The 20,527-nt window shown below is 33.5% G+C and overlaps 1 protein-coding gene across 1 annotated transcript in view; it reads left to right on the top strand.

Annotated features, from left to right (window-relative positions):
• The window catches only part of LOC134708321 (nuclear pore complex protein Nup214-like), a 40,937-nt gene extending 25,797 nt beyond the window's left edge, over positions 1 to 15,140 (top strand). The window contains exons 18-32 of the mRNA XM_063568768.1: positions 522 to 682; positions 928 to 990; positions 1,925 to 2,085; positions 3,100 to 3,235; positions 4,052 to 4,234; positions 6,266 to 6,742; positions 7,713 to 7,844; positions 8,407 to 8,484; positions 9,409 to 10,984; positions 11,534 to 11,691; positions 11,995 to 12,135; positions 12,743 to 12,956; positions 13,144 to 13,298; positions 13,906 to 13,927; positions 14,878 to 15,140. Of these exons, the coding sequence (XP_063424838.1) occupies positions 522 to 682; positions 928 to 990; positions 1,925 to 2,085; positions 3,100 to 3,235; positions 4,052 to 4,234; positions 6,266 to 6,742; positions 7,713 to 7,844; positions 8,407 to 8,484; positions 9,409 to 10,984; positions 11,534 to 11,691; positions 11,995 to 12,135; positions 12,743 to 12,956; positions 13,144 to 13,298; positions 13,906 to 13,927; positions 14,878 to 14,911 (3,691 nt within the window). The 3' untranslated portion in view covers positions 14,912 to 15,140. The remainder of the gene's footprint in view (positions 1 to 521; positions 683 to 927; positions 991 to 1,924; positions 2,086 to 3,099; positions 3,236 to 4,051; positions 4,235 to 6,265; positions 6,743 to 7,712; positions 7,845 to 8,406; positions 8,485 to 9,408; positions 10,985 to 11,533; positions 11,692 to 11,994; positions 12,136 to 12,742; positions 12,957 to 13,143; positions 13,299 to 13,905; positions 13,928 to 14,877) is intronic.
• Positions 15,141 to 20,527: the final 5,387 nt, after the last annotated feature.

Here is a 20,527-nt window from a genome sequence, read left to right as displayed (position 1 = left end):
CTTAACACTACCTCAACTTTAAGAATGGATGCAATATTGCATGAAGCTGTCCATTTGTCTGTCTGCCTGTTCATCTATTTTTCCAACAAATTTCTGTCACACTTTTCGTCAATACTGCTTAACAGAATGTCTTTATATTTGGTCCTCATTTTAAGTGACAGTGATGAGTAGAAATATGTGTGAGCACGTTCTGGCAGATACCTCTTGTCAATGGATTTAATTTTTATCGCACATTTCTCAATCACTTCTAATGTCTATACAGAATGTATCTTCATTTTTTATCAACAGTAAGGCAGATATGAGTTTGAGAATTACAAGTGGGGGTATGTTTAGTGTAACAGGGAAGCATTCTTGTTCCAAAATGTTTTTATCAAAAATGTCATTCACATGAAAGAAATGTTTGTCACATTTTTTAAGCAAATGTAAATTATATTTTCTAGATATACAAGTGGTATTATAGAGCATGGTCAAAGTACATCTTATTTTCGACACAGAAAATTAACTATGACTTATATTTATAGGAGTGCTGAGCTATCTTCTTTAGCAGATTCCCTACTGGAATCAAAATCTGCTCCCCTGTCTAGTAGTAAGGTTACAGAAACAACAAGTCCACAGAAGATGGCTCGACTCAGGGAACATTTGTCCAGGAGATCTGTTCCCAGGATTAAATCTACTAGGCCAGGTAATTTATATTTCATCAAACGATTTTAATATACTGTTCAAGGAGATTTGTTGTTGAAACTTTCAAAGATGAATATAAAAATAAGTTTTTAAAAGTATTAAGTCAGAAAGCCTTTGGTTTGATGATAACTTAACATTCATGTGTTCAGTTATATTAGTTGAAGTATTTCAGAAAGAAAAGATTGTCATTTTATACTTTAAACACTCACAGAAACTCTAACATTGTTTTTGTTTTAATATTTGTAGAGAATTTATCAATGTCAAGGATTGTGACAGCCAGTCCAGTTGCCAGCAGAACACAACAGAGAGGTATATTTAAGTTTAGAAATTATTGCATCAATCAATGTATGCTTGCTTGTTATGATTCATAGATTGGTGCTACAAAAGACAGACTAAAGATACTAACATAGACCTGATCACTATTTATGAATCTGCGACACTTTTAACTTCCCATTTCAATCACTTTTCCTTTGTGGTGTCAGATATTTTCTATTGTGACGTCAAAATTTTATGTGAACCTTTATGATCTTTAGTAATGAGGGACAAATAGCAATAAGGTGTATTTCAACTTACAATGCAATGGCTGACAAAAGAAGACTAACAGACAAACAACAGTATACAAAATACAACATAGAAAACTAAAGACTAAGCATCATTTACCTCATGGTAATAGGTGATATCAAATGCTCTGGAAGGGTAAGCAAATCCTGCTGCACATTTGGCCCCTGTTGTGTTGCCTATGTTAGTACAAACAAAGTGATAAGTATAATTGGATAGGTCATTTGTGGACTATGTATACTAACAGAGCAGGAAATTGCTTACCCTTCCAGACCATCTGAATTCACTCCACAGATTTAAATGATTATGTGTTGCTCATCCAAGTGATCTGGTGTTAGTTCTATAGTATAAGAGAGTTAAATCAACACAACAAAACTTTCCAAATTGTAATTTCAATATTGTGAAATTTTGCATCACACTTGAAGCAGTGATTTTATCTATATCATGCTTTTGTTCTATACAAAATAAGTAATCATGCAACCATTGTTATTGGAACGATGTGACTCAGATTGATTGGACTTAGAAAAGGCTATGCTCTATGATCATGTGATCAGGAATCAGGAAGTAAAATACTGTAAAACCTGCTTCAAATTGATCCTATTTTAAGCACATATTTGTTTAAATTGGACCAAATAACATTCCTTAAAAGTTTCAGTTTTGTCACTTTTATTTTATTTTTTTTCAGCACCAGCAGTACAAAATGAGGCCCCAGTGACCAATGGGTTCAAAGGTCAACAGCAATTTGGCCAGCCTAATGTGAGACCTCAATATCAGACTTCATCAATACAACAACAGGCTAGAAGTCTTACAGGATCATCTATTAGATTCCAACAGACTAAACCTGCTGTAAGTGAAAATAAACAACATTTTTAGGTTTACAGTTAAAATAGACCATTCAGACAGATTAAACCTCATGTGATTGAATCTGAGGTCCTTTTATTAGTTTAGATGTAAGCATATAATTTAAGTTTCTTCTATTTAGAGTTCTCACCCTTCCTAGAAAAGGGAAAAAATAAAAAAAAGTTTTTATTAATCTGATCCAGGTCTGAGGATGTTGATATTTGAAAAAATGATGAACATCCTTGGAAACAAATAAAAAAATGTGGAATTTTGGTGAAATTTTAAACGGACTGTTTACCTAAATCCTCTTGTTGAATTTTCACTAAAAATTTTCTATGATGTAGGGCATTATCACCAAGGAAAGACATCACAGATTTAAAGCTTTATCTGCACAAATGCAGAATGATATATTATTACACACTAACTTTTGGTTTCACACTGTTTAAAACGTATGTTGTTTCCATAAAATAATTTGCTAATTCTATGTATTTGTCAAGCGTGTTATTATACTCCTGCTTTAAAAAAAGGGGGTATACTGTTTTACCTCTGTCTGTCCTTCCGTCAGTCTGTCAGTCAGTCCGTCCGTCCCATGAATATTTTTCGTCGCATTTTTCTCAGGAACTACAATACAAGGATTTCTGAAATTTGGTTTCAGGGTTTATTTAAGTCAGCTATACCTTGTGATGTGTTTTCAGATTGATCACTTGACAACTTGCTGTTAACCGAACACTTGAATGATTTTACACATGATAGCCAAGTTGAAAATTTTCGTCACATTTTTCTCAGGAACTACAATACAAGGATTTCTGAAATTTGGTTTCAGGATTTATATAAGTCAGCTAAACCGTGTGATGCGTTTTCAGATTCATCACTCGACAACTTCCTGTTTACCGAACACTTGCATATTTTTACAATATTAATATTATCCACTTGCTGCGGAGGTATCATCAGTGAGCAGTAGCTCGCAGTTTCACATGTTTATATTAGTCTACACAATGTATTTGTTATTTATCTTTACAGTATATGAATGTTGGTCAATCAGGCATGACTATATCAGGTGACAGAAATCAGTCAGGTGGAAGATTTGAAGGTCAACCAAGAATGAGTGAAGGCTTTAATGCAGTGAAACGTTCCTATGGTGTACTACCTCCTGATGGTAAGAATGATAATGCACAATCAATGTCTGGAGCACATAGATCACTTGAACAAAACCTTTGACGATACCATTCTTGTAATTTTGGTGTAGTTGCCATCTTTATAAAGCTTTATTCTTGTAGATTTGTATTCATATGTTTTGGAATTGCTGTTCATTCCGTAACTAATATATTTAGCCTTTACAAAATCATTTGAAATTTGTAATTGTTGTAATGCCTTTATATGCATGTGTCATTAGATTTGACAGTTTCACATGTGTCAAGTTAGAAATTAGCTCAAATTAAAAATCTTACACATTTAACTATCTGTTGTGCTAGAGTCCATTTATAATGAAGAACAGTAAACAAAAATTAAGATTTCAGTATCTGATTAGAAGTAAAACAAAGAAGCTAGGTCAAGTTAAAATTTGACCCATTTGAATATCAGTTTGCTTTAGAGTTATGTCCCTTTAAAATGCAATTCAAACACAAAACGGGAAACCTGTAAGCATAAGTATAGATATTTATTTTTTGAGATCTTTTATAATAATATAAATTTTATGATATTCAAGTTTACTCCCAAAAATACAAAGAATAAACAGATGATTGGTGTTTTTTTTTATTTTATGAAACAGTATGTCTTGTTCAAATCACCTGAAATGCGAAATTTATTTAAACATCCTGTTTTAAAACAACTAACACAAGTTGAGAAAGGAGTTTTGATATAGCTATAAAACCCTGTAACATATCATGATGGAAGTATATTTGTATGCATGTATACATTCTAGTTCTATTTCTAAAAAGGTCCACTTCTCATGTCCAGAATAAAATTATTTCAGATTTGAGACAGACCCTGAGTGGTATAGAGGATATAACACCTCCCTCCTCTACTGGATATGAAGAGGATGAGGAGGATGATGAAACAGAGACAGAAACTAACGATGAGGAGGAGGGATTTGGATCACAGTACAATATTCCTTCTCAAGATTCCAGTGATAGTGAAACAGAAGTCCAGGGCTCTGGTAAATACAAATTAGGTTACTAATTTCACAGATCATTCCTTATGGCTGTGCAGTCATTTATGGTCAGAATGGAGACATTAAATCTGATGCCAAGGGTAAAATGGGTGCCATTCTTTCTGCACACTAAAGAACTCTTGCAACATATATGAGGGGTCTGTAGGTGGCTAAAGGAGTAGGTCCAGTAAGACCCCTTTTTGGCCCCAAAATATAGCAGTTTTACAAAATTGTTAAAATTTAAAGTTTTAGTTATTTATTAGAAAGAAGAATGCTTCTGCTACATAAATATTGGCTGTTTTTGACAATACAATGCACATAGAACGGATACTGACATCATTAAGTCATGCTAAATTACTGAAATCTTCACAACTTTAGCATTTTATGTAAATTTTAGACGGTTTCCGTCTTATATGAAAGTGGCCCATTTGTTTTCATTCTTGATATTGAAATGTAAGTTGTCTTTGATGATAATACATAACATATATAAAGGTTGAGGATGAACACGATTGTGGCCACTTTCATTTTTGACAAAAACAATCTGAAAAGTGACAAATTTTTGCATATTTGATAGATTTTTTATATTTAAGCTTAAATCATAGTGTTTTTAATGAGTGAATCCGTTAAAATCCTTCACTTTAACTAATTGAATCAACTGAAATAGACACTTAAGTATTTAAAAAGTGTCCAAAATCTTTCGTCAGATGAACCTGAAATTTAGGCCAAAAACATCCCTTACTGGACCTACTCCTTATTGTCCCTATACAACTAACTATGATTTTTTAATAGCAGTCTAAATTTCCATGCCTTTAATGCTAGTCCTTTCCATGTATTACCAATCTGTAGTATGATTAATTCATTTGTTCTAGTCCTTGAAATAAAGGCCATTGGACGTTAAATTGCATAACCTATGTATGGAGTGAATGCAATCTTTCTCAAAAACAAGTACTGTAAATTCAGAAGTTATCAAGAAACAAAAGTTGACCTTAGATATTTTTGGCTATTTCTCTATGTGCTTTTGATCATAAAGCTATTTAACAGTTTCGGTTCTTTGGATTTAAAATATTTGGCTTTGAGTGTTCCTGAGTAAGAGAATAGAGAAAAGTGTTTTGGATGCCTGCAATTTATAAACTGTTGTTTACATTTTTTTTAAATAATAATAATCTGAAAGTGAAAGTGAAAGTTGTACTTTATATAAAGAATAAAAATGAAAGTAAAAACGTATTAAAAGCAAAAGTAAAAGTATTATTATAAATATACATGGCAAGGTAAATATACATGGCATATAGAAGTAAAATAGTTAGAACAAAATAAAATTGTAGATAAAATAGATTTACCTTTATGTAGTTTACTTGAATTAAAAAAAAGATTCCAGGAACCTCTCAACAAACATGCTATAAAATTATTAAAACTGAAAGTAGAATTTCTAAAAAATTATTGTAGTTATAAGGAGTTGTGAATATACAATGAATTTTAAATGTAAGTTATTTATAAACAATAATGCCTCATTCACAAGGACATTTAATTCAAATTGAATTCAAATTTGGATAGTAAATGGAATTTGACGCGCATTACAATTGGAATTAGAAATTGACGTTAGGACGTAAAACGTTTCAAATGCGAATTAAACTTAAACTAATTCGAATTAGTAGTTAATGCTATTCGAATTCGAATTACGTTTGAACTCAGCATTAGTTTAAGTTTACTAAAGATGAAAAAATTTCAACGGTAGGTTTTAAAAGCTTAAACAAATCAATTACTATGATTACAATGCTGAAGTAATTATTACTTTTATTGTTATCGTTTATGTTATTGGTACAGTTGATATTATTGGTCCTGTTAATGGTATTAGAATTGTTGATATTATTTGTGCCGATGATGTTATTATCTGTTAAACATGTGTAGGAGTTCAAAAGTTTTTTTATAACTGACAAGTCTAACATTTCCTGTTTGATTCTCATCAGTGGAATAAGAAAAGGTACTAAGAAAAACTGGATTAAGAAATCATTTACTTACATCCATCTTTTTTAATTTCAGGGAAGGTTACATCAACTCCATTATCCTCTGTAAGACCTGACATGCCCAAATCAAGCCCGGTGGTAACAAGCAGAAATTTGTTTGGGTCTCCAAAACCATCTGACATCAGCACAGCAGCCAAATCATTTTCATTTGGAGGCACAGATACAACAAAAGGATTTTCATTTGGAGGTAGCACAGATTCAACTGGTGGAGCAATTCCCAAAAGTTCAGATGGGTTTGCCTTTAAATCAAATGCAGCCACGGCAACAAATTTATCAGAGAAAGTGTCGTCTGCAAGCAGCAGCAAGACTAGTAACACCCCCTCTACTGGTTATAAGTTTGGACAGACTGGTACCTCTAAGTTTGGACAAACTGGTACCTCTACCTTTGGTTCTGAATCTTTTTCTACAACCACAGGTTCCTCTGCAGGATTTGACTTCACAGCTGGGAGGAAGACAGATGAAACAAAGAAAGGCAATAGCACTTCAGATTTAGGTATAACCTGTCTAAACTTAAAAATAATTACCAGACATAAGATTGCTATGGGATATAATGCAAATCTGAATGAATTATTGACTGAATCACAAACTGACCATATAATTGTTGGATGGAGGGGCCAAAAATATATATTTCCCAATCTCTTTTGTATTGTGCAGTAGGAAACTAGCCAATATATTAGATACAAAGTTCAAATGTTAACAAACTTGTCATGCCAAGTCCCCATTGATAGAGGATGACCTATATTAAAATTGTTGTCAATAAGTAAAAGGTCAAGGTCATATCAGCTATTGATAGACTGAAGTTAGGGAAAATATTTGATTTTGGGATGTTATCTTTATCTGTATGTGCAACTTTTTCTATTACTAAATATTGCTTCTATACATTTATTTTATAACATCATACACACATACCGTTCATTTTCTTTGGTTACACCTTCTGACATCAGACTCAGACTTCTCTTGAACTGAATTTTAAATGTGCGTATAGTTATGCGTTTACTTTTCTACATTGGCTAGAGGTATAGGGGGAGGGTTGAGATCTCATAAACATGTTTAACCCTGCTAATTTTTGCCCCTGTCCCAAGTCAGGAGCCTCTAGCCTTTGTAAGTCTTGTATTATTTTAATTTTAGTTTCTTGTGTACAATTTGGAAATTAGTATGGCGTTCATTATCACTGAACTAGTATATATTTGTTTAGGGGCCAGCTGAAGGACGCCTCCAGTTGCGGGAATTTCTCGCTACATTGAAGACCTGTTGGTGACCTTCTGCTGTTGTCTTTTCTATTCTCGGGTTGTTGTCTCTTTGACACATTCCTCATTTCCATTCTCAATTTTACACATACCGTTTGTTTGTTTAGCAAACATTAAAGAGTAAAAAGTCTTAAAGCAGATTTATTTGAAAGAATTTTTTTTCACCATCATAATTTCACAGAATTGTTAAGAAATATATTTTGTCTCTTTTCAAAGGTGGTGGAGAATCAACAGCTGATGTTTCTAAGTCAGCATCAAAGTTGTCACTAGATGGCACCACTTTCACAGCTAAGCCAACAAGTTCTTTTTCCTTCTCTGGAGGAGCATCTAGTTCACAAAATATAACAGGTAAAACACTTAGTGTCACCATTGAAGGAGGAGAGGGACTTAGACAGGCTTTTTGAGAAAGTTATGATTGTGTGGTCAGTTAAATGGGAACCATTCATGTCCAGTAATATTTTCTTCACAGTAAAATAATAATGGCACATCTAATTTGCACATCTAGTTTGCGTTGTTATTATATCATCAGGACCCCTCCAACCCCCTCCCCCCTTAAAGATGCTCACAGAACAAGGGGACCAACTTATAGAGCCTCTATTTTTATTAAATGAATTGAGATAAGATCCAAATATTCCAATGTCTTATGTTTTTAAGCAGTACTTTGTTTTTTTGTAATATTTCAATAAATTACTTTTATAATTTGCATGAATTAAAGTATTGTATGCAGTCTGGGTAATATTTTCACAAGCCTACACCAAAGTGTGTTGAATGGTCAGAAACAACGGTTTCCTAACCAATGGTGTCACATTGATTTCAGTGTGGTGTACAAAGAAGGATATTACCCATAATCCTACTGGATCTGAAACCATGCATAATACACGATAGCCTTATAACTTATATTTTTTTGTAGGACTATTTGGTAGTAAACACAATGTTCAGAAGACTTCATCTAGTGACAGTACCACAAAGTCACAGGAAACGGTTGAAGGTAGTTAGAACCATAATAGCAACTAGTTGAAACACTACAAGGACAAATTAACTCACAAAAGAACCATATAAAATGTTCTTTATGAGTTTGAAATAAACTAAAGCACAAAATTTATATTAATTTAATTTTGTAGTCAAAATTCTTTTTCCAGCTATTTTCTAACATTTGAATTTTGTTCAAATTTTAATCAATTGTTACTATTACAGATAAAACAATTATAAAAAAAAGGATTTAAAATGTGATTTTTTTGTGAATTTTATCTCCTAGCTATGCCATGTATGCTTTATGCTATTTTATTATTTTTGACAATTATATGCACCTTTTAGTGAATCAGTGATTACACACTAAACGTTTCTAAATTGGAATAGAAAATTTATGAGCAATAGCTATTTTATAATAATGTGTTAGATACAGAACTCAAGAGGTACTTACAAATGTCACTCAAGAACATAAGGTTATAACATTGGAACCCTAATTGTGGCGAGATGTACTTTGATAATAATGTTCATGAATAAGGATATGAAAATTGTAGTCCTATTTTGGTTCTTCATCTTATTCACAGATAAATATTGGCCATCAAAATAAAGTTAAGGTTGCTGAATGTGGCATTTAACACCAACAAACAAATGAGACCTGTTTCTATGAGAAAAAAACCATCTAGTCATATTTTCAATATAAGTAAATGATATAAATTCAGTTTCCATTGAAATCAGAAGGTGTTAAATAAAACAGAAAAAAATTTCTGTAAGTATTTGATTGAAGTAGAAAAATTAGCTTATCTGTTGACGCACAATGCATTCAATTCCTCAACAAACGATGAATGATAGTTGTCTTATTGCCTTATTATATGATTTTATAATAACTTTTAGCTTTATACATTATAGAAACAGAAACCAAGATTTAACATAAACATTTGTTTTACAGGTTCCACCAATGAAAACAAACCAGCCAGTGGATTTTCTTTTTCCCAGTCATTTGGTTCTATACCACCAACTGGCAGCAGTGGAGTAGACACAACACCAAAAACTTCAAAAGACACAGGAAGTAGACATGGGGAGACAACACCAAACCAACAGCCAAGCTCTTCAGTTTCTAGAAGTTTATTTGGTTCTCCTACTACAGGAGCACCATCACCTGTTATAAGTCATGCTACATCTTCAGATGATCCTAAAATATCTTCAACAGGAGTATTTGGTACCAGTTCTTCAAGTGAAACCGGTCTATTTGGGAAACCAGCGGTCAGTCAAAGTGTATCAAGTACTTCTAACAGTACTGGTCTGTTTGGGAAACCACAGGTCAGTCAAAGTGTATCAAGTACTTCTAACAGTACTGGTCTATTTGGGAAACCAGCGGTCAGTCTAAGTGAATCAAGTACGTCTAACAATACAGGTCTGTTTGGTAAAAAATTGTCAACAGATGGACAGACACCAACTGTTACTAGTTCAGAAGCTACTGCCAGCAGTGAGACATTAAACCAACAAAAAGAGAAAAGTGAAGAAACCCTAACAAGTTCATCAGGTGTGACAGATGAGGTCAGTGGATTAAATGTGCCACCTAGTAATGCCAGTGGAGGTGGATTATTTGGGCAAACATCAAGTGCAACAACTGGAATATTTGGACAGACAACTTCAGCAGCAGGAACAGGTTTATTTGGTCAGACCACTACAACAGGAGACTCGTTTGGACAATCCAGTAGTGCAGCCTCTACCATTGCTCCTTTTAGTCAGGGAACAACAACATCAACTACAAGCCCATTTGGACAAACATCTGCATCCACAGCTGAAAATCTGTTCCTGCAAAAACCCTCTTCTCCTCCTTCTAGTCTGTTTGGACAGACCGAGTCCACCACTAGCTCAGGAGGATTATTTGGACAAACTACAACTAGTTCTGCAGGACTGTTTGGACAACCTCCCTCTAGCTCTAGTGGTTTATTTGGTCAGCCAGCATCATCCTCTGGAGGATTGTTTGGCCAGACAACATCAGCAACAAGCTCTGGTGGTCTTTTTGGCAAGCCAACCTCTACTTCTAGTTCTGGAGGACTTTTTGGTCAGTCAACTTCAACTCCTACCTCTGGTGGCATGTTTGGACAGACAACCTCTTCTCCTGCTGGAGGATTATTTGGGCAACCAGCTTCATCAGCTGGAACCAGTGTATTTGGGCAACCAGCTTCACCAGGTGGAACCAGTGTATTTGGGCAACCAGCTTCATCTGGGAGTAGTGTATTTGGTCAACCAGCTTCATCAGCGGGAACCAGTGTATTTGGGCAACCAGCTTCAACTGCTGGAACCAGTGTATTTGGGCAACCAGCTTCAACTGCTGGAACCAGTGTATTTGGGCAACCAGCTGTATCTTCTGGGAGTAGTGGATTTGGGCAGCCAGCCTCATCAGCTGGGACCAGTGTATTTGGGCAACCAGTATCATCTGGGAGTAGTGGATTTGGGCAAACATCAGGATTTGGACAGACTGCATTTGGTCAGACTGCATTTGGGCAGACATCAAGGTAATTTAAGGCTACATGTATATTTATATGAGTTGTTAAAATGAATGTAATATGGTTTAAATTTATCATCTGGTTGTATCAGATGTATCCTCTGAACTGTTGAAAAAAAAATCTTTTCCTATTAATCAGGAAATTATTGTGTGGTTTTTAATAATGGGAAAAATGCGACTAGGTGAGTATCACAATTATAAGAACAGGCATTCTGATATCTGATGCGTTTATCTTTATTTAGCTTTTCCTGCATCACAAAAGTTGATTTTTGCATTTTTGTCATATATGCAATAATAAATCGCAATAATAAATGCATGGCAAAATTTCTGAATTAACAGGATTTATTTTTTATTTTAGTATTAAAAAACTTTTGATCATTAATGTGCAAACATAAAATCCTTTATATTTTTTCATCAATATTTAGAGTCTGCAATCAAACAGTTAATATTTGCTTCACAAAAACCCCAGATTCACCTGTACTTAACAAATTTATGAAAATGGTTTACCAAAAAGCTGTTATAGATTTATTTATTTTAAAGCTGTGTCTGTATATTTTAGCTCATTTGGCGGGACAGTGACCACATCCAGTTCTAGTGGAGGTGGTGTATTTGGTGGATCAAGTTTTGGTGGCCTTGGTGGCCAACCCAGTGCAGAGAGAGCTAACACCAATGTATTTGGTTCTTCATCCTTTGGTACGACTACAACAAGTTCTGCAGGTAACATTTATGACTTGTTTATTACAAAGTAATATTTTGAACATGTAAACATTAGTGAGACAGCACGCAATCATAAACAAAACAACAAAGAAATCTTGAAGTTAACTTATGATCTTCTGCAATTGATACTGGGTAGAGAGGGAAAACAAAATATTTCAAGCTTCAGATAGTGATTTTCCCAAATATTGTTAGATTGATTTTCTGATAAATATGTTTGTGTGTGTTAACAATTATTGAAAGGTAACACATTGAAATTTGTTATTGTAACTTGGACATAATAAAAATCTGATTATTTTTTTTCAGGTTCCATCTTTGGTAACCAAGGTAGTTCCACTTTTGGGGCCAAGAGTACCAGTGGTTTTGGAGGGGTTGGAGGTTTTACCAGTGGAGGAGGTAGTGTAGCAGCCTCAGGATTTGGTGTTGCAGCACAGCAGACCAGTCCATGTAAGTCTCTAGACATTACCTAATATAAATTAGCTTTCAAATCTAACAGCCCATAAAAAATTACAAAAGCTATAAAAGCCCCCAGCCTTAGAAATGTGAATCAATGAAAAAGGATAAAGTAGAAGACCATCTGAACTTTATTAAAAGAAGGTTATCCAGGGTCATCATTGTGGGTATATATTAACTTGGAATCATATTCAAAACAGTGTAGCTGTAGCCATTGATTGACGACCTAAATTATCCAATTGACTGGGACAGATTAGGTGAACATTTTTCTGTAACGACCACTGCTCACTATGTACTTGTTAAAGACACTAAAACTGACACATTCCCCATTTCCATTCTCAATTTTGATATATTAAAATCTGTCCCAGTCAATGGGATAATTTAGGTCGTCAATAAATGGCTACAGCTACACTGTTTTGAATCTGATTCTAAATATGTTAGGAAGGAACATGGAGCTGATATTTTTCATCCAATGTGGGACTCTCAGCAATACCAGTCCACAATATTCATACATATCAATATTTATTGTGTATTTGAATAACTATTATAAAGTTTCTTACTGACTAATTATATGTCTTTGTATAAATTGTATGTATTTCAGCTGGATTTGGAGCTCCTGCTGCTTTTGGGGGTAGTCCTTCCTTTGGAACTGCTCCAGCTTTTGGTACCAGTCAAGCTTTTGGAAGTAGTCCCACAACATTTGGTGGCAGTGGTGGAACAGGATTCGGCAGCCAACCAGTTTTTGGTAATCCAGTAGGTGGTAATACTATGTTTGGAGGATCTCCACAGCAGGGACAAGCAGCTGGATTTGCAGGGTAAGGCATTTTCCTGCTTACTTCCCATGAGAACAAACTCACAATGATTCAGAATTTTATTAAAAACATTTTAATCAAACATTCTTTTAATGTAAAAAATTTCTATGTAAGCATTTGTAAATTGCAAACATTTATGTTATTGCCAATGTTATTTGTTTCCATATTATACATACTATATTTATTTTAGATATGGAGGTACAGGAAGCAGTCCCACATTTGAGGCTCTAGCAGGGAGTAGTAATGTTCCAACATTTGGTGCTTTGTCACAACAACAAAGTCCTGGAGGTGGATTTGGAGGACAAGGAGGAGGAGGAGGGTTTGGTTCAACTCAGCAACAACCAGGTAACTATAACTAAATATTCATGAGATTGTGAATTCAGTTGAAAAAGTCTGTTGATTGAAAGAAAATTCTGCCTTTTATAGCTCACTATCTGGTTGGGGTTTTGCTCACTGTTGAAGCCAGAGGATGATTGATTGATTGGTGTATAAGATTTGGGTCATGAGCCTGTAAGATGACCTATAGATTGTGACTTCCATGTTATTTTGGTCTCATTAGCAATCATGCCACATCTTCTTCTCATAAGGAACACCTTGCTCAATAGGTGTTTTATTAATTTGAAAAAAAGTATTAAGAAAGTTGTTATTTTTACCTCAAAAACTTAAATATTTGAAAAGTATGTCATGAAGGTATAGTTTTCTCTGCATAATAGTAATGTAATATGTCTTTTAATCAATACAGATTTTAAAACCCAATTTTATTGTATAGACATTCAAGGTTGTCACTACATTGAAGACCCATGGTGGCCTTTTGGCTGTTTCTGCTCTATGGTCAGGTTGTTGTGGCTTTGACACATTCCTCATTTCCTTTCTCAATTTTGATATATTAAGAATGTCATTAATTCTTGTTCAGTATATTCATAATATTATTTACTCTGTTTATACATTACAGGTTTCGGCCAAACAACTCCACCGTAAGTATAATATATATATACATAATAAGTCAATGTTAATTGTTTTTTAAATAAAAAGAATTGAACAAAACTTGTGACAAAAAAGTTATGAAATTAGGATGTGTGACATCCAGATTTTATAATAACAACAAAGATGAAAGAAAAATTGAAATGAAAAAGGACTAAAAATGTCAGAGAACAAGAAAAGCCCTCCAAAGTTCAATACACATTCAAGACAAATTAAACCCTTTGAGAATAGTTTTCAAACAAAACCAAAAAAAATGTTTATAGTAAAAGTGTAAATGCGCTCATGTACTCCCAAAGGTCAAACATGATCGTTTTACACTTGTTTATGGCAACTTTGAAGTTTTTACAATACAATGCCTGATTTAAGGATGTTCATCATTCCAAACAAATTTAAAACACATTCAAATGAAGATACATTTTCCTTCATATAATGGTGTTAAACATACAATCTAACATAGGCGATGACAGAAAAATTCTAATAGACATTTTGACAAAAAACATTTTAATCAATTTATGTAAAAATTGTAAAATAGGCATCAAACTAAATTTCACTCTGGAACCATGATGTTATTATTCATAGGTCTTATCTGTTATGTTTTTAACACATGTTTCACAGATTTTTTATTGGATGTTTAACATACATGTATATTAAAATGTATGTTTTTCATGCATGGACCAACATATATCTTACATTATGTTTTGATACATACCTGCAAAGTTAACTATTAATAGACATTGCTTAATTGGTTAAAATGTATCAGGGGAAAAAATCAAGTTACTTTTCAGTATGGCATCAGTAATATGACTGCCAATCAGATTACTTTACAGTATGGCATCAGTAATATGACTGCCAATCAGATTACTGTTTGTTTTTGGCTGCAAAGCATGTGTAGCTACCCTGTTTTTATAATTTATTTAATTCAAATAGTTTTTTTCATTTTCAGAAGTAATCCATCTTTCTCTGGATATAGGTCTTAATTGTGAGATAATCAGGTTGACAACTATAAGAACTGAAACAATTTATTCCACATACTGAGAAACAATTATACCACCTACTGAGAAGAATATATATACAGTGATTTACATTAAGGACTTTACAAAATGTTATAAAGACAGTTGTTAAACAATGTGTTGATTTTGTGGTTTATTAAAAAATATCAAGCAATATTAGATATTTGAATTCGAAAATAAATTATGAAGACATTTATGCAAATGAATAGCCTACTATTATCATGATTATTATATGCAACTCAAACTGGTTTTTGGATGGATTAAGGAATCAAGTCTTTCTGTTCCTCCAGATCAATTACAGTTCAATTAGAATGTAGATTTGTATAACACATAAAAAGGATATCAAGAATTACCAAAAATATTGAAAAGAATAATTACATAATATATATTTATTCTGGTATATGTCTATTATTGTTTATTGATGGTATAGGCATAATCTCAGGTGTAGATTTTATGCACAACAAAGTTTTTTCATCATTTTTGCCAACTTGCTTCCCCAGTTACATATCGTTCGCCATAGATAAACTCTAATATAGAGCCTGTTGATCAGTAGTTGTTTTTGTTAATTTGGTTCATACATGTTTCTTGTTTTTTGTTTTTTTTATGAAGATTAGACAGTTGATTTTCATGTTTGAATTGTTTTACACTTGTCAATTTGGGGCCCTTATAGCTTGCTCTTTTCAGTGTGTGCCAAGACCCATGTTGAAAGTCGCACTTTGACCTATAATTGTTTACTTTTTATACATTGTGATTTTGATGAAGATTTGTCTCATTGGCACTTATTCCACATGTTCTTGTTTATTTAAACAGGTATTAAAACATCTTACCAACCTAATAGTACGGTGACCAGACACAACATATTTTAGATTTAATCGTCAAACATACTATATGGCTATATTATATATCATTGGATTCGGGAAAATGAGTACTTTTGAAATATCGATGTCGTCAAAAAGAATTGTGGTAACAGTTTTGCATGAAATAAGGTCAAAGATTAAATTCTTTTTTTCTTTCAGATTTTCATAAATTTGAAGATATATGCAACAATTTAGGTTAAATTTCAGGTACAGACATTTTTTCAAATCAAGAAGCAATGAATTATCTCGAAATTGTAAAAAAAAAAAGGGATTGAAAAGTTGATTTATTATGAAAATTGGCGTTTTTCAAACACTTGTTTTATTATACAAGATCAACTCATATTCTGTTAAAATTACAGAAGTTACCTTGCCGGCTTACATTCAACCTTATGGATCAGCAATAAATGATAGATATTATTTTTACCTGAAGCCTACTTTCATGAAGGCGTATTTTGCAAAAGCTCATTCATGTAATTCCGCTTCACAGACAGGTTACCTGACTAAACTTACATATTTCCTGGTGGCAAGCTTGACGCGCATTTCATAAATATCATGATGGAATGATTTAAAGAAATTTATCGGGGCATAAAGCTTTGAAATTAACGTTCATGCCTAAACAAGAACTTCATTTTTGTCAATATTACCGAAGCTCTGCAAACTACTAAAAAAGTCGTGCGTTTCCTTTTAAGTCTTGTAGACATTTTGTTTTACCTACTCCAAACAGATACGAAGTTGTGTCGAATCCGGTAAGTGCATGCACATCAGGCAATAGTTTACAAATTGTTGGGGAAAGCGGGCACATGATTGGTGAATGGGTAAAAATCGTCGCAAATCCTTTACTCTGCTAATGTTCTCCATCTGCACTCGCTTGTATGTGTCATATGTGTGGAGAAGTGAACGCACAGAACAATAACATTGATTAGTTCGTGTTATAGGTCCGTACGATTGTTCTCCCGCTCTTTCCCATTCCTCTAAACTTCGTTTCAAAGCTTAAGTCATTGAGTATCATACGTGTGTTGGCCTCTTGTGTGCCAAACAAGTTACGACAGTCATTATTAGTGTTGGTGTAATTTTGACAGTTTTGGGATTTACAAACGTTCCAACTAAGTAAAGCTTACAATCTGGTGGAATAATAGGGAATTTGTCAAAGTTTTGAAGAATAAAACTAACAAAGAAATTAAGGAGAGCCTGTGTGTTTTCTTTAACAGAACGAAATTTTGTCCAGTCACGAATACGCCTCCCTTCAATCTCCATCCAGTCAGAATTCTTCTCCCTTCAATAATCTGATGCACTTTGGTCGAAACTTTTGTATTTGTGCGGCGTTCACTTTTAGCAGACTTTATACAGTTGTTCATGTCGTAGCAGTCTTAACATCCACTAATATGTGCGCTATATAGAAAAGCATTGGGACTTATTTTTTAATAGTTAACAAGGTCACCGAATGTTTTACCTTTCTTAACATCAATACATTGAACCAATACCATACCATCTCTGATGTAAGTTGTATGTGATGGTGCAAAGGAAGTTAGGGAAAGTGTGCAAAAGGCCTCTGATTGTAATTGCTTCACCAAATCAGACTTGCAGGATTTTCCCGAGGTGCCGTCACCGTGACAAAGGCATATTGGAATGGGACCTACGGGTTGTAACATCATTTCTGCAGATTACCAAAATACAAGTTATGGATCATGTGACCTAAAATTTTCCCCCCGATTTACATTTAAGTTTGTTTGTGTTGTCATGTTTTCAAACATTTTTAGTTTTGACTTTGATATTTGAATATAAAAACTCCTTGACTGACCTATTAAAGAAAGAGCACTAGTGATAAAATGTCTAGACATGTTCAGATTTCCTCGAGAGCTGTGAGCAAAGAATTTTAAATATCTCTTATAGAATGCATTCCAGAAGAGATATTGATAAGACATGGAGGGTGGGATTCCACATGAAAGGGATCAGTCATGGTGCATTTAGATGGTTCTCAATGACAATAACATGTTCATCATCTCTTTTATTCTTGTTGGTTTTGTTTCCTCGTATGAATTTGCATTTTTGCAGCAATTTCAGCCCTTTCCCGCATTACACGACTATGGGATTATAGGAAATGTCTAGTAAAGATCCATCTTATAAGCGCAGACTTCTGTTTGTGATGCCTACATTGCCACCTGATCCCCTTGCATGAGGCTTTTATAACGGTCTTGTATGTTGTCATGTCATATACCCTGAAACTATCCATGAGTCTATCTAATAGCAAAGTTGCCATCTATAAAAGGTGATCGAATATTCTCAAAAAGTGGTAGCATATCGAATATTTAATTACATCAACCTTGAGTAATTGTTACGTTTGGTTACCAAAACATAAGGTAATATTTGAGAAGGCGATGTCAAATAAGTGACAAATTACCATTTCGTTCTGCTGTTACATTTGGCAGCAAAATGTATACGGCTTCAAGTAGAATATCCCAGTATTTGAATGTAAGTGATACAGTACACCCTCATTGCTTATATGTATCTATTTAAGAGCCTGTATATGAGCTTGGAATAGCTGCGTCATATGCGCGTTATGACTTTTGTCTGGCTTCATTGATGAAATTATGTTTCTGAGATAAATGAATTTGATATTATTGATTAATAAAGGTGTGAAATATGTTATAAATGTTGATAATTTTACATTTTACGTAAAAACAAATGATAAAATTGAAATGAAACGTACTCTATTAATGGCAAACTATTCGTAGTGTTAAACATTTACAAAAACTCGTTAATAACGGATTAAATTTGCTTAACTTTATTTGAAATAGTTAAAATATGGTGTAACAACAATGTATATGATGACAGAAATCATATCACGGATGTTCTTTTACAATTTAGGCCTCAAACTTTCCAAAGTCGATTTTTCGTTCAAGTACACGAACGGACTTCAAAGCCCATTTTACAAAAATTGCACCGTACGATTTTTTTGACAAGACAAAATGTTTAGCTTAACCTTTGAATTACAAATATTGTGAGTTATAGTCGTATAGTCCGAATGACAATTAAACTCCTTAAATAAGCGACTTTTCATTACTTGTTCACCGTACTATAATTGCAGAGTGTTACCTTGACTCAAATAAATTATTTTTGTTTTGTCTTTAAATTTTTCAATTTTTGTAAAAAGAAATGTCTGTCCCTCTTTAAGTAAGAGTATCTGATTGCAGTAGTATTTTCGCTCTAATGGTATATGATTTGACCCTTCCTCTTCATAGCTTAGATAAGAGGGGAATGATACTAAATGTACATTTCAAAGTCGAAAATAATCATGGCATTGACGACAATCATTGATTGTTGTTTAATTAGATCTTGAAATAACATAACAATTCCAATTTTTTATACAACCGCAAAAATTTTTTTTTGCAATCGTATATTGGTATCACGTCTCGTCATCATCCGAAGACATTTGGTTTTCGAGGTAAATAGAAATCTATGAAATATAAACACAAGGTTTATGACCACAAAAGAAAGTTCGGGATTTATTTTGGGAGTTTTGGTCTCAACAGTTAAGGAATAAGGGGCGAAAAATGTGCCCAAATAATCATTTTTATACGACTGCAAAATTTGAAAAATTCTCGTCGTATATTGCTATCACGTTGGCGTCTGCGTCGTCGTCTGAATACTTTTAGTTTTCGCACTCTAACTTGAGTAAAAATGAATAGAAATCTATGAAATTTTAACACGAGGTTAATGACCACAAAAGGAAGGTTGGGATTGATTTTGGGAGTCTTGATCCCAACATTTTAGGAATTAGGGGCCAAAAAGGGCCCAAATAAGCATTTTCTTGTTTTTCGCACAGTAACTTTAGTAAAAGTAAATACAAATCTATGAAATTTTGACACATGGTTTATGACCACAAAAGGAAGTTTGGGATTGATTTTGGGAGTTTTGGTTCTAAAAGTCTAGGAATTAGGGGCCAAAAAGGGGTCCTAATAAGCATTTTTCTTGGTTTTAGCACCATAACTTAAGTAAAAGTAAATAGAAATCTATGAAATTTAACCACAAGGTTTATGACCACAAAAGGAAGGTTGATATTGATTTTGGGAGTTTTGGTCCTAACAGTTTAGGAATAAGGGGCCAAAAAGGGGTCCAAATAAGAATTTTTCTGGGTTTTAGCACCATAACTTTAGTATAAGTAAATAGAAATCTATGAAATTTAAACACAAGGTTTATGACCATAAAAGGAAGATTGGTATTTTTTTGGGAGTTTTGGTCCTAGGGTTTAGGAATAAGGGGCCCAAAGGGTCCAAAATTAAACTTTTGTTTGATTTCATCAAAAATTGAATAATTGGGGTTCTTTGATATGCCAAATTTAACTGTGTATGTAGATTCTTAATTTTTGGTTCCGTTTTCAAATTGGTCTACATTAAAGTCCAAAGGGTCTAAAATTAAACTTAGTTTGATTTTAACAAAAATTGAATCCTTGGGGTTCTTTGATATGCTGAATCTAAAAATGTACTTATATTTTTGATTATTGGCCCAGTTTTCAAGTTGGTCCAGATCGGGGTCCAAAATTAAACTTTGTTTGATTTCATCAAAATTTGAATAAATGGGGGTCTTTGATATGCCAAATCTAACTGTGTTAGTAGATTCTTAATTTTTGGTCCCATTTTCAAATTGGTCTTCATTAGGTCCAAAGGGTCCAAAATTAAACTAAGTTTGATTTTAACAAAAATTAAATTATTGGGCTTCTTTGATATGA

The sequence above is a fragment of the Mytilus trossulus genome, chromosome 2 (assembly GCF_036588685.1).
Source record: "Mytilus trossulus isolate FHL-02 chromosome 2, PNRI_Mtr1.1.1.hap1, whole genome shotgun sequence".
In the NCBI taxonomy this organism is placed as follows: Eukaryota; Metazoa; Mollusca; class Bivalvia; order Mytilida; family Mytilidae; genus Mytilus; species Mytilus trossulus.
The sequence above is the reverse complement of the archived record's forward strand: the minus strand, read 5'-3'. Positions and strand labels throughout refer to the sequence as shown.